This window comes from Lepisma saccharinum, chromosome 1, assembly GCF_977018435.1.
Source record: "Lepisma saccharinum chromosome 1, izLepSacc3.1, whole genome shotgun sequence".
In the NCBI taxonomy this organism is placed as follows: Eukaryota; Metazoa; Arthropoda; class Insecta; order Zygentoma; family Lepismatidae; genus Lepisma; species Lepisma saccharinum.
This window is the reverse complement of record NC_139229.1, coordinates 64,596,092-64,611,757: the sequence shown is the minus strand read 5'-3', so window position 1 is coordinate 64,611,757 and position 15,666 is coordinate 64,596,092. Positions and strand designations below refer to the sequence as shown.

The 15,666-nt window shown below is 38.8% G+C and overlaps 1 protein-coding gene across 1 annotated transcript in view; it reads left to right on the top strand.

The window, feature by feature from the left end:
• Nucleotides 1–280: 280 nt before the first annotated feature.
• Nucleotides 281–15,666, top strand: part of LOC145995940 (ubiquitin-protein ligase E3C) — a 42,086-nt gene continuing 26,700 nt past the window's right edge. The window contains exons 1-5 of the mRNA XM_083132034.1: nt 281–638; nt 929–1,067; nt 4,229–4,444; nt 8,209–8,482; nt 10,520–10,673. Coding sequence (XP_082988160.1) covers nt 948–1,067; nt 4,229–4,444; nt 8,209–8,482; nt 10,520–10,673 — 764 coding nt within the window. The 5' untranslated portion in view covers nt 281–638; nt 929–947. The remainder of the gene's footprint in view (nt 639–928; nt 1,068–4,228; nt 4,445–8,208; nt 8,483–10,519; nt 10,674–15,666) is intronic.

Sequence of the window (15,666 nt, the reverse complement as noted above, 5' to 3'; positions counted from 1 at the left end):
TAAGGCGCTGTAGCATGGGATTCATAAATACTTCCAGACAAGTTAACCATCGCCACCCGCCATGAGATAATTTGCATGGTAATATTTATGCACACAACTTTATCATTCTACACGGGTCTTCTCTCTTACCTTCATTTTCTCGTCTATTAATTCATTTATAAATGCATTTGTATAAATTTATTATAGGATGTGAATGTTATTCCTTTTTTAAAACCAAGAAAGAAGGGTCCGGAATAAACATGAGTGGGGTTGGGTTGGGTTGGGTAAACTGTGACGACTGTATCACAAAGAAGAAGCAAGGAAGGAAGGGAATTAATATTGACAAAGTATTTGTAGACTGTATTATTAAATTCGATACAGAGAAATATTAAAATACCAAAGCCGTAGTTTCCTTTCTTTATAAACAAGAAGTTGACTAATCATCTCTCAGGATTGGTGACAATGAAATTACGCAAGACGCCATGATAAATGAAATTAAATGAGGAGACTGCTTGCTGCTTCAGTACTTTCGAAGTGCAATTTTTGATTTGTCATTAACTTCAGAGAGGTTTGCGTAATGCAAAGATAAATACATGCATATTTCTTGTATCAAGGAAGAATTGTGGTGGATTATTGTTTGCGTACTATTTTAGAAAACTGTAAGTATTGCCGGACAACAGAGTAAATCCGAAAGTTATTACCTATGTTTTTGTGAATAAACAATTTATATTGCCACTCTTGTTATTAATATTGCAATTATCAACTAAACACGTTTGTTGACGTCTGTGGCACCCGAAACCTTAAGAAGTTTCAGATATGTTTAACAATAAATACTTCTGTCAATGTCACTTCTAGATTTACGTAAAAGTAAGAAGTCCCCACAAATAATTCGAGACATTTACCTGCTGTGCTCTCAGTTTTTCTGATTTTGTTTTATTTCATCTTTCAGGTGACATAACTATCTTAAGATGTATAGTTTTGAGGGAGAATTCCGTCGTAAACCAGAACAAAATCTAGGGGGAGCAACCAAAAAGGAACACAGAGATACTCTATTACAACGAGCTCAAACGGAACGCATGAAAAGGGAGGTAAGATATGAAATCATTTTTAAAAAATGACATTTTTTTTATGATCATGGATTTTAGATAGTGCTGTTGCACACAATGTATGTAGGTATATATTTTTTTTAGTACATTTATATCATGTATGATTAGAAAAATATTTTAGATTACATTTGAAATGAATGGTCTATTTTGAAAGAACAGACACCATTCCACTCCTTTAACCCTAAATTGATATGTATATTCACTGTTCAGAAAATGGTCTATATGCTGGGTGGATAAATTTTTTTTAAAAAAAAAGATCATGCTTAAAGTTGCTTACATGCGCGCACACACAAAAAAAAACACACACACACACACACACACACACACCACACACACACACATACATACATACATACATAAAGAGCATTCGCTACGAGACTCAGCGGCAAGCGGCCCGGCACCAGCGCTTGTCTTTCCCGGTGAACGGGTCCATGACAGTCTCTAGAGTCGGCTATTAAAATTACAGTTTTCATATTGTGTACTAACCTTGACTACAGGAGGTGTTGAAAATGATGTCCCTCTGCTGCAACATATTCCTGGCATCTCCGAAGGAAATAGGCATTTACACGTGCAAGTTGCTGTGGTGGCTCAGTCGGAAACACGTCTCACTACCATGCTAAAGGTCCTGGGTTCGATCCCCAGCCGGTTCAAATCCGGGAACTTTTGCATTGAATATCATGGGTACCTGGGGGAAACCCTGGGGGGTAAAGGCAGTCAGGGGCATGATGCTGATCACATCACCCCCACTCATGACCGGATCAAGAAATTGTGGTGCGTTACCCACACATCCCCTATATGCCTTCATGGTGTGGTGCTATGCACAGGGGAGCACTTTTTTTTTTTTTTACATGTGCAAGTTTGTCTACTGTAATTCTCTCGATTTCTCGTACAATACTCACTTTTAACTCACGGATGGTGTGCGGATTGTCTTTGTATACTTTATTTTTTTAGATTTCCCCATTTTTCTTTCCACAGGAAATTTCGTTGCAAAACGTCGTCACACTTCTCCACAATTCCTCTTTTCGAAGTAACACTCGACAAGATAAATCGTTTGTTGTAATGTAAACTTTTGTGGTGCCTTATTAAGCTACAATCTTCAACACACGGACACAACACAACTTCCGAGGGAGGGTTATACTGGCATCAGTCTGTAACGTCAACAGAAAGGGAAAAAGAGCGAAGGCAGAGAGAGTGAAAAAAACAGAACTGTAGCGTGCGACTGTCGCAGACCCATTCACCGGGAAAGGCAATCGCTGATGCCGGGCCGCTTGCCACCAAGTCTCGTAGCGAATGTCAGGGAATGCTCTGTATATGTAATGTAAATATACATTTTTCTGTTTCTGATACTGTACAGTGTGGTCCAGAAAGTACTTTACAAATTTGTAAGTGTATAAAAATTTATTCAGAAAAGTTACTGAACTGGTCGTGGTGTCATTTTGTAAGGAAATGCATCAAGTTTCAGTTAAAAAAAGCTATTTCGGTTCAATACGGTAGACATCCCATCTGAAGTCAAATTTGTTGCCAAACCTGCAGAATGGTTGTATGTGGAATGCCGGTCTCATGAGATGCATGACAGGTTGACTTTGTAGGACTACCAACAAAGCTTTCCTTCACTTGCTCAACAATGGCTTCGGAAACTTGTGGACATCCTGGGAATTAGTTCTTTCGACCAGAACAACAGTCTCAACAAAACACTTATGCCAAGGGTAAATGGTAGGCCTATTGGGAGGATATTTCCCATTGTGGGTATGGAAGTACCATTGCACAATTTTTGCAGACTTTGTTTCTTCAAACCAAAACACAGTAAGCTCGGTCTTGACCTGTGAAAGTGGCCATTTTTAATGGAACTAACACTTGCAGTGCTGGAATTCGGTACTATTCCACAATGCTAGTCAAACTTGATGTATATCCTTACAAAATGACACCACAACCAGTTCTGTAATGTTGTAAAGTTCTTTTTGGACCACCCTGTATACATATGAACCTACGATGGAAATGTTTTTTGTATGTGTTCATGAAATTATAGTAATTTCAGTAATTTTTCTTCCAGTGAAAAATAAAACATTCTGGATGTACTACATAACTGTGTTATTTTTTATAGTCTTTGTAGCTGAATTTTGTTGATTTTTTCTTTTTTAGCGGTAGTTTGCAAAATATCAGCTGCCATGTTTATTTACAGCTTAATGATAATGACACTATTTACAGTTTAACATGATTAATATTTTCTATATTATTCTTCACAAAATGTTCTAATTATTGAATTTTAAATTGAGAGAAATATAAGTGTGTGTACAGTTTACATATTACATTCTCTTTCGTATGAACTTCGCCCTATCAGTACATATATATTTCGTTTCCTTTTTTCTTTTTCTAGAGCCTAATAAGCACCATTCAATGATTATGAGATTAATGTATTTTCACCAAAAATGATTCAATATCTACAAATTTTACTTACATTATTCTGTAAAATATTTCTTTAAGGTGATTTAAAGAAAATATTTTGTTTCCTTTTTTCTTTTTCTAGAGCCTAATAAGCACTATTCAATGATTATGAGATTAATGTATTTTCACCAAAAATGATTCAATATCTACAAATTCCTTACTTACATTATTCTGTAAAATATTTCTTTAAGGTGATTTAAAGAAAAAAACAGCCGATTTAAATCAAACCACTTTAAGTAGTCTTCTTCTTTTAGAAAAGAATAACAACAATGCCCATATTTCATCATATTATTTCAATAAACTCTACATCATAAAATATGCCTGTTGCATTGTGCTTAGGTTAGATATAATTTGTTAGCTGATCTGGGATAAAGAAAAATATTGCAGTATAATGAAATAACTATCAAAATACATAATTTAATTTGGCAAATTCTCAAAAACCCTGCTCTTTTCTTTCTTTTTCATTTTTCTATTAAAATATATTATTGTGATTGTTTTTTCTCATTCTTTAGCTCAGTTCCAAGTATGTAAACATTCAATATGAGAAATTCTTTAGTCTTAGTTATAATCCATGCATACCAGTTTGTCTGTACCACTGTGTTCAGTGTTATTGCAATGTTGTATTTTTTAACTGTAAATGTGGGTCTTGTGTCTGTCTGTATTTGGTAGTTGCAGTAAATGTTTTCCATTACTATTTACAGGAATGTAGAAAGAAACATACCAGTGCAATTATTATACAAGCGTTCTTCCGTGGGTGCCTGGAGAGGTTGCATTTAAGACAAAAATTAAGAGAAGAGTTTGATCAGTTGCATGCAATAGCTATACAAAACAAAACCCATGAGGACAACATTTTGTCAACCCTTCTCCAGAAATTGTTGTTTTTCTATAAGGAAAACAGTGATGATGCACAAAGATTGGTAAGTTCAGTATTTCTTAAATTGCTATATTAAGACCCCAGCACATGATATCCAGTGTGCAGGCCCGCATGGATGTTTGTGTGTCCATTCATCAATTTCATCATATCATCACTCATCGCCATCTTCGCAAATTAGCCAAAAGTGGCACAAAAAGCGAAGTAAAATAAAGCAAGTCAATCAATCAATGATATACATTGTCTTATGCTTGAAGAATGGTTCACCATGTGCATTCCCCATTCAGCTTTACCAATATCAATGAGAAATTATAATGTTCCAATATTTTACTTTAACCCTTTGTTAGACACGTGGATGCAAGTTTGCAACACTGTAAACTATAATATGCATGTTTTTATGTAGCTGAACATTTCTCTTTATCTTTGTACTAAGCTCATTTGTGTAGTTCTGCTATATTTCTAAGCTATATAATATTAGAAAGTTAAAGTCAATACCTGCCTAAATATGTAACAAGAAAAATGTCAAAGTGTTGAAAGACAGAGGATGAAGCATATTCAGATATTACAGTATATGGAGGTGGATTAAAGAAGAGGAGGAGGACACACAGGTGTTTGTTGGTGACGAAAGAGAACATGACAGTAATGGTGTATTTAGACGCATGGTAGACAACTGTCACTCAACCATGATACTGACGTTAACTGTCGCTTAGATGTACAGCTGAACTAAGCAGCTGAGCTTAGAACAAAGACATGGAAAGAACGTCAGCAGGCATGCACAGTATAGTTCCCAGTGTATTTCATACTTTAAAGGCAGTTGATGGGTTGGGGTGACACGGTCACCCACCTGCCTTAACCCTAGAACACAAAACCTTTGTCAATTTTTTTTTGTAATAGATGATATAGTTGTCCAGAGTGAACAATGCTAGCTTGCACTTCCCCCATCTTAGTACCTTCCTAGCTTACTAAAATAAGGTCTGTAACAGTCAGACAATCATCTATGTTGTTCATGTGCATCTGTATAGGAGGGTTCATCATAATTGGTACGAGGGTTTAGTGACAATGTAAGTTTCTTTCGTGATATGTGAACTTGTATATTTTTGTTCTAAATAATATGTTTAAGTGTTGGCCATGGTGGCTCAGTCGGTAACGCGTCTGACTACCATGCTAAAGGTCCCAGGTTCGATCCCCGGCCGGTTCAAATCCGGGAACTTTTCTAACGATGGAAGTGGCCCCGGCGCCCACCCAGCATCGAATAACATGGGTACCTGGGGAAACCTGGGGGGTAAAGGTGGTCAGGGGCATGGTGCTGATCACATCACCCCCACTTACGACCGGATCAAGAAAGTGTGCGGCGTTACCCCCACACCCCCTATACACGTTCATGGCGTGGTTCTAAGCACAGGGGAACACTTTACCTTTTCTTCTTCTTTTGTTTGCTAAAATGAAGGTAACAGAAATCATGGCAGATAAAGATGGGTTTGTTTTTAAGTCCACTTTTTGCACAGAGAAGCTAATCGGGACTGGGCATACAGTTTAAAGTGGGATCCTATGTCACCACCCATTATCAACCTCTGGGCAGATAAAGATGAGCGACAGAATGCTATGATTAGAAAATGACTAGGCGAATCATAGTTATAATCATACTGTATATTCATTCTAGCTCTGCAAAGGTTCCTTCTCCACCTTGAAGCATAGCGTTTTCCAAATTCTAAATTTTCAAACTAATATTCCAAGTTTGCACCTAACTGATTTATATTTGTAAAATTGGATTTTGATTAGATTCACAAGATATTACATTTAACTAACTATTAAACAAATAAAGTTTTTTTTGTATTTTTCCCCAGCACCCCTAAGAAAAATATATTTTTTGTAAATAATGAGCCTAAAATTAATATAAAAATATTTCTTTTTAAAATAATAAGAATATAAACTAATAGCACAAACATAAAAATTATAAAACGTTATTAATTATGTAGATTTAAAAAATTATAAAATTAGTTGTAAAATGTACAAATGGCTTTGTGTTTACGTTTCTCACACAAGGTTTTGTGTTCTAGGGTTAAGTATGGGTCATTCCATGTCAATCAAAATCATCAAAATCGGGGATGGTGGGTGACATTTTCACAAAATTCTGGACGATTTGACATGGAATGACCCATATGTTACAGAAGTTGGTCACCCAATGCAGTCTTAACCTTTTGGAGCCCAAGGCCATTTTCACATGTAACCCCCTTGATGCCCGAGCTGATTTTGAGCAAAATGCAGTGTTTCAATTAATGAGTGTAGATCGGAGGCTAATTGCCCTAGAGAGATGAGTGATATACCATTGTACGTGGAATGAACCAGATATTCAGACTATATAAACTTTATGCAAATTTGGTGTATATGTGGTGGGGGGAGGGGAGGACACTCAAAATTCCAAAGTTTCAGAAAGAAATGGGAATTTCCCCCCTCCCCCCAAGAAAAAAGTACATGACAGTGTCGACATACACATGGAAATTATCGCTGACATGTAAGGAACAGAAAAATATTTGCATTATTATCGTATAACCAATGTAACACAAGTTGTACCCCCAAAAGGAATGGTCAGCACACCACTGATTCAAGCTTCAAAATGCAGTGGTACCTTGAAATAACTGTAGCTCAGAGGCTAATTGCCCTAGAGGAATGAATGATATACCGTTGTACGCGGAATGAATCACAGATTCAGACGATATAAAATTTATGCACATTCGGCGTATATATGGAGGGGGGAATGGGAAATCCCCCCAAATCTTTTTTTTTTTAAAAAAAATGGGGTTTCCTCCCCCCTGCCCCTGGAAAAAAGTACATGAAAAGATCAACATGCAAATAGAAATTATCACTGGCATGTAAGAAACAGAAAAATATTTGCATCATTATCATATGATTGGGAAGAGTCACACTTCACTCAAAAAATCTTTGGCACTTGGGCACAAAACGTGTCTCAGCTACGCACAATCTTCCAGGAGGAAAAGCTAGAATGGAGTGACAAAAGCATGCCAATTCTTGCAGCTACTTCCAAATTCTATTTTTAGACAATGCAGGGTAACCTTTGTAGCCATTTGTGAAACACTGTGCTCAAGAACAAAGGCTTTTCTTCAGCGTGCCTCGAACTTACATTATTACGACGCAGTTTCAACAACCCCTCTTCCCCCTCCCCAACTCCCGCTTGCTCCCGCACGGAAAACATTCCTTTTGACCTCGGGTACCGATATACAAACTTCCTTCCAATGCAGTTTCCAGGATTGAGGGAAACGCATTGCTTTAGAACAACAAAGGCTGCCTTCCTTTGTCGGCAAAATTTTCCCTTAAAAAGAGACACAAAAAAGAAGTCTCCTTTTTCCCGCCATTTTCATGAAAAGGAAAAACGTGCAACAATCATTTCTGTTAAATACATGTGTTAACAACAATATGAAAAAAGAAAATCGAAATTCTAACCAAAAATAGCGAAGTTATAACGTAAAAACTACGACCTTGACAGAACGTCTCGATCGAGACGATTGGGCTCCTAAAGGTTAAACTATGGTGTTCTGATATTGAACACCAGATTTTCTTCTGTTTTTACATTCAGCGAGAATCATCATCAGTCATCCTTCTACCTTTGTTAACTGTATAACAAACATATTTCAAGGTAGAAGTGATTTCCTATTTCTGGTAAATAGAAGACTGCATATCTTTAGCATTATTAAGTTTTTGAGTAGAGAATGTAATACATCTTGAGTACTAAGTATTTTTTTTTCCATCTTTTCATTCAGAAATTAACGATTAATTAAACTTGTTTGTTTACAGATATGGTTATGCCAACAACTGTTGAAATGCCAGGAAACTGTTCTCCAGCATACAGTGAACCCAAACAACCTATGGTGTTGGAGGATACAAAAATTGTTGCATCTTAGTCTCTCACACATGGTGGCTTCTATTGATACTGGTAGCAGAGATCTTATAGCAGTGCCTCTTCGGACAGTTGAAGTATTCACTTCATGGGAGACTGCTCAGCGTGCATTAGGCTTTAATAGGGCTACTAGCCACCTGACACAGATATTTACATATTTGATTAGAAAAGGTTAGTTCATATTTTTTCCCCTTACGAGAACATCAAAATAAGAATACAGTAAGGTGTCAAACAGTTGTATATGTATGTTTTTTGAATGCGTAATGGTTTTCAATTGTGATAAGGTGTGGAATACAGTTTTTCTTGTATGTACGCATTGCTTGCATGATAGAATTATTTTCCTGTAGTTTACGGTTATTACAAGCATAAGAAAACAGTTTTTTCTTATGCTTGTAATAACCTTGTGGAATACAGGATGAGCATAAAAGAACTAAACAGATTTAACACTTCATATATCAAAAGCTGTTTGTTTTATCAGGAAGCATTTAGTACTGTTTTATAGAGAAAGTCTTCAAGTTTACGACCTCCACTTTTAGTTTGTTTTTGTGACATCAGCATCACGTGAGTGTCCTTGATGCCAGTCAAGCAATATGGCCGCTGGTCAGGTAGAAAAGTCATTCTGTGGTAGAAAAGTCTTGAATTTGAAACAAATTCTGTTACTGTCATACAACGTCGTTTTAGAACACGGTATAGCAAACAACCATCCACAAGGCAGTCCATTTACTATTGGATCAAGAAATTTGAGGAAATTGGTTGTCACTGCAAGAGGAAAAGTCGTGGAAGAGGAGAACTTGATATCTGTCATGTTACAAAAAGTTCACACATACAACATTTGTAACTTAGCCATGTAAATTTTAGGTCATACTCTTCCCACCATGTAAGTATTTAAGCCATCTTATTAAAACTCTTGTTTCTGTAAAAGTTTGAAACTGTCTATTTCTCTTAGGCTCAATCTGTATATTAAGTGTGAAAAATAATATCGCTGTAGTCTGTATTTCAATATTTAAGAGAGTTTGCCTCTCAATAAGTGTGATTGATTTGGTTTATTTTATGTCACCTTTTGTGCCACTTCGACTAATTTGCAAAGGTGGTGATAAGTGATGATATGATGAAATTGATGAATGGACACTCACAAACAACCATGCCCAGGCCAGGATTCGAACCTGGGACCCCTGGCTTTGTAGTGCGATGTTCACTAAGCGTGGTTAGTGATATATAAATATCTGTGTCAGAGGAAGTTCCAGGATTTCACCCTTCTGCAAGATTCAGATATCTCATCTAGGTTTCAGATAAAAGTCAATTTTGATTCAAATGACCATCATACATACATCATAACATCTAATGCTTTTGCAGTTAATACACAATTTGTAACTGCTGACCTCTGTGGTGGAGTGGTTAGGAAAACATGCTACAATGCTAGGGGTCCCAGGTTTGAATCCTGGTCTGAACATGGGTGTTCTTGGTGTTCTTTGTGAGTGTTCGTTGTGCTGAGTTAAATGTCACAGAAAAGTGTTGGTAAATAAGAAAAATTCAAAGAATTTGTATCTTTGAAACATTAGTGAGAAAAACATTAAGCAAGTATGTTAATTAAAGCTTTGCTCTTGCCAGCTGCCAACATCATAATACACAAAAATATACTCACCTTGACATGTCATAAGCTTGTTTTCCTATATTTCATCTAGTTCACATGGCTTCTTCAGGTGCTAAATTTTAATACAAGAGCACTTAAACTGTTGGAAAATACATAAAAATTGGTATCCACAGGAAGGTTTAAAACTTGTTGTTTCTATGTGAGTGGATAAAACTACAATAAATTTACATGGTATATATTTTTGCCATTGTGTGTGTACATTCTAATGTTTGCAACTCTTCTGGTCAATTTGAAAATGCTCCATTATTGAAGTACAAGTGTGACTCACCCCCAAGTGTAGTAGAATTAACTCTATTATTGAGTTTTTATTCATTGACCATTCTTCAGGAATCTTAGCAATATTTGGAAAGTTTATTTTTAAAAGTAACTAAGTTGCAGTTACTGTTACTCAAAAAGTAATTATTACATCCAAAGACTGCTTAGTAATATATAGATGATCACAAGTAATACATAAAAAATATATTAAATGCATTCAGATTGTGAATTTTCATTTTTCATATTCTGAGTTATTGTGATTTTTTTAGAATAATGAATATATAGCATGGCATCTTTTTCAGGTTATTTTAGACATGTGCGTAGTCTAATTGATCAAAAAATACCACCTTTGTTGGAGAGCAGCCCTCAACCACCAACACCTTTAGCAGGCTGTATATTTGAAATGCTAACCCGACCACTTCATTTGATATCCCAATCTTCGGGAACGGACTACAGGTTGGTTACTGTTCATTTCATGTTGCATCTAGATAATCAGTTACTTGTCTTTACTTTCATAAGTCGAGACTGAGTAAGTCAGATTGATGGTTTGAATTATGTGATTGTGGTTACTTGCTTGAGCAGACTAATACAGAGTGATCCATTGAAGAGTAAACTGCCACATCAGTGTTTGAGCTATTGGCAAGCGAGGTGCTCACGACCATATGTCGGCCCTGTAGATAGTCCGTGAATCAAACGTGCAAGTTTCCATAACTAGTTTAAAGAGTGATTTATTTACAACATGTCTACATCATTGAATCTTCTTTCAAATTGCCTTTGAACTTCACGTGCTGATTGATTTAACACACATGAATCATAAATAAATACATGCTGTGCAGTAGAGAACATTTGCTGAGCCATAACACACTTTGCAGTTGGATGCGCTAGAAAAAACACAATACGTAACAAGTACCCTATCACTTCACAGTCGCCAGACTAATAAACAGGCCACATAATGCAAAACAAGGACCATTATCACTTCACAGTCTTGTGTCTACTTTCAGGACCTTCGTAAAAACCAGTTTCTAGCCCCTTTGTCAACTTAACGTTAGTGAGTGTCTTAGTAAAGATGTACCAAAAATGTGTGCACATTGTAGGCGACTAGTTTGAACACCTTTTTTTTATAAATTTGGTAAGTAAATCACTTTTTAAAATAATCACAGGAACTGTTTTGGACTTGCTTCATCGACACTACGATGCCGACAAATGGCCATGAGTGCCTCGCTTGCCGATAGTGCAAACACTGATGTGCCAGTCTGCACTTCAATGGGTCGCTCTCAATAATGTTATACAGAATAATAATACAACGTATCGGTTAGGGATGCGCCGAAGCCGATTACAGATGTATGAAAATTGGCAGAATCGACATCTGCAAAAACCCAATATTTAAACCGGTACAGACCTTCTAATATGTTTTATATTTTAATTTTGTAATATTTATTGAAAATTAGGTTATGATTCGTCGTCATTGCAGAGTTTTTGTAATAAAATTATTGCAAACTCTCATTCAGAGGATCAACCTACCTCAAAATCAGAAATAGAACAGTATATTGCTGAACCAACTATTCCACGTGACCAGGATCCGCTGTTGTATTGGAAATTCAAAAATGAGTATCCAAACCTCAAGCAAGTGGTGAGAAAATACTTGGGCATACCTGCTGCATCAGCGTTCGGTGTTGCTGGACAGATTTGCGATAACAGAAGAAGTAGGTTACTTCCAGAAATGCTTCCAAAACTCGTGTTTCTGAAGTTAAATCTGCCAGCATTAAATAATATTAATATGTAGTAATGTTAAATCTCTTGAGAATGTATGTTCTTCTTAAAGGTTTGTCACGGTATCTAGTGACATGTGAAACGCAGTTCGATATAAATTAATTTTTGTCTATTGATTCATTTTATGCACAAACATGAAATTGTGAGGTTTGACTTATTTTGTGGATAAACTTGTATCCGAGCCAGACGTCGGAAGCTGGGGACGGGTTTTTCTTGAGTGACAGCCGCCGCTTAGAACATGACATATTTGCACCAACACGGAGATAAGGAAAGATTATTTTCGCCGCTACCGGGCTCGAGTCGCAGCAGGCGTTCGAACCCATGTTCACGGATGACCAGGAAGACCAGCTGGAGCTCAAGCCTGCAAGGATCCAGGACGCGTCGCTGACCGCGTTTCAAGACAATGGAGAGAGGTCATTTCCACCCCTCTGAAACAGAAGCCAAGCCACTTGAGCGTCATTTTCAACGGAAGAATTCGAATCTCTTATATATAGGCAGTACTATGATTCCAGAAACAGTTTTTACCCGGATTTCATAGAGAGAGCATCTCCGCGCTACACTCTCGCGTGAACTTTGTTTCCTTACGTACCGTGAGCGAATCGCAGATAGAGGGTTACCAGTGTGCGCCTTATTTTGGTGAAGATTACGCGGTGATTTGTTTTTGCCAAGCGTGGACTACATAAGGATGGAGGGCTAAAGAAGATAGAGAAGGGAGGCCGTCGCTTCCCTGACACCTGCAACGACGCCGAAGCCAGTCAGACGACGCCGAAACCAAACACTGCCCAAAGCCCGAAGGACGCTTTCAGATCGACGTCCCAACCAAAGCCCGAAGGACGACTCCAGAACGACGCCGATCGAAGACAGAGGGAGAGATTGAAGGACGACTCCAGAACGACGCTTCCAGACGACGCCGAATCGAAGCCCGTCACCAGAGAGATTCCGAACCGACGCGTGACCACGTACACCCGACGCTAGTGACAAGAGGAACGCCCGAAGTTCTGAGGAGGTGCAAGTACACCATATCGTCGCAATTATTCTTCGTCGCGATCGACCTCGGAGGACAATTTCGCCACAAAGAAACCGTGTGCAAGTCCCGCGTCCAGGAGAGATGAACGACCACGCCATGTAGCAGAGTCTGGTACAGTATACTTCAGAGGGTCTCATGTACATGTAAACGTGCGCCGTTAGTATCAACACCGTACAGTTAACGCCGACGTCTCACTTATTTGCAAAGTTACTCAGGAAAACCCAAACCTAACTTCCGCGTCTAAAAATTGTTTTGGTATTGTTATAAAAAAGGGTAATTTCATGTTCAGATGTTCTAATTTAATTGTCTGCATTCAGGGTTAGAAGCTCCATTTCATTTCTTTAATATTTAGTATAAATTGTCAAAGTGTGCTCCATTTCTTGTGTAACCGACCGCCCCGTCGCGCCATTTAATTTGTCAATAGTTGACTGATGAGTCCTTTTTAATTGTGGAAAGCGTAGTTGTTTTTATTGCAAGGTCGTGTGCGTGAAATAGTATTATTTGTTGCATAGTGGTTTTTAAGGTAATTTTTGCTCGCGCCGACGATTGATTTGTGGATTCCGGCAGCTGGAGCCAATTAAGTTTTTGCATCACTATGTAATTGTGTAGTTGTTCTCATTGGACGAGAGAGGCTTGTGTGTAATACCCCCGTCCGAGAAACTTGTATAAAGTCGTGCTTACGACTGGGTGCAAACGTTCAGTCGAACGAAAGATTTAACCACGCCGACCCAATTGTCTTAGTTAACCGCTTTCCGAGGGCTGGCACTTAAGTTAATTTAAAAGAGCACAGGAGCTGGCAGACGAATGCCCTAAATTCACATAAAGGTTTAAAAATTAAAAGGAATGATATGTCAATGAGATCCATGATTTGTATCCATACTTCACATGTAAAAATACCTCATGTGTGTGAAAGAGAGATAGCGTGAATGTTGTGAGAGTGAGGAGGCTTTGTAAACAGTTGTTGATTGCAATATTTTTTGTTGTTACAATATATATTCACTCTTTTACCGTTCGTCAGTGTTGTTATTTGACGTTTTTCAGGTACCGGATATTATGCTATTAGTGTGTTATGAATGTTCGAATCTACATATCAAAGGTAAACAAAACAGTGTAACATTTCAAGGTATTAATCTCCGCCTCGCAATAGTATGACAATAAACGACCGTCTCAGTACCGAACTTGATAACTGGACCGTGAGTCACGACCGGTTTCCCGTACACATAACGACGTTGGCCCCGTGCAGGGGTATGATTGACACGTCATTTCGGGGACCGTGAGTGCACTCGTTACATTTGGCGCCGCGAACATGGGACGGCAACTTTTGTCATGTCTTTCCAGGAAAGCCAGGTTGCGAGAGCGGTAGAAATTTCATTGTTGTATACGTCATGCATAAAATTCTTGTGTTAGGTTCCTGATGATTGTGTGTTTTTCTTTTTGTATTTCGAGGGTTATCTTCATGTATTTGTCGTAGGTTCACGTGTAAGGACACGTTATTGGGCGTAATTGGTAACAATAGGGCAGATATTTTTTCGGCGAAAGCAGCAAGGGCAGCTGCATAGGGCATTTTTATGTACTTTTTTGTGTACTTTTTTGGTTGTTGGCATAATTTATGGCATCAGGCTGAGTTGCGGGATAAGGGATTCCCGACGGACCTCCCTTTTCTTTTTATGTATCGATTCGTAATTCACATTTTGTGTGAGCTCGCGTAAGTTTGCGTAACTGTTCCAAGGTGCGACAGAAGATAGAGCAGATAATTAAGGAAAGGCCTTCATGAGATTAAGAAATCGTCGCATAGACTGTTTGAACAAGAGTGACGTCATGATGGTTTGCAAGGTTTGTGGGCAGGAATTTTATGATTTCGAAGTCGACAGCGAGGGAGATTCCGGACCGGTTTGTCTCCAGTGCAAGAGCCCGCCAGGAATGGAAAGGGAGATACCAAGTGCCCAGGGGGGTACATCGTCACGTGCGGACAGCGACCACAGCAAGGAACAAGATGACGTAGGAAGTGGCAGTGGTGCCAACCAATTCCAGCTGGTCCTCCAGATGCTCCAAGGAATGGAAACCAGGATGCAGACCGAGATGCGGACCAACATGCAAGGAATGGAAACCAGGATGCAGACCGAGATGCGGACCAACATCCAGGGGTTGGAAACCAGAGTCCAAACCAACATCCAGGGATTGCAGGCTGAGGTGCAAGGGATGCAGACCGATGTACGAGGGATGGAAGAACGCCTCCAAGGGACGGTTCGCGCCTCCGGAGAAGAAATAACGCAACGACTCCTTCAGACGATTCAAGAATCCGAGGCTCGAATCGAAGCCAGGATCGCCAGGACCGACGCTCGCATCGATGAACAGGAAGCCAAGGTGGCAACACTGGCGCAGAGCGTAATTGAGCAGGAAGGAGCTTTGCAACACATCGGCCAACAATGTGCACAGCTGGAGTCAGCCTGTAATCGGAGCAACGATGCCCTCGAGCGACAAGTGCGGCGAGCAGCGAGCATAGCGGAAGGGAATTCCGACAAGATAAAGGAAATCGAGGATAAACTGCGACAATTGAACGTAGCTGACGTCCCGGAATCATCGCGAGAGCCGGCAGCCATGACGTCACCACAGCCAGCTGCGGTCCCCTCGTCTTCAAGGCGCGCGAGTGAC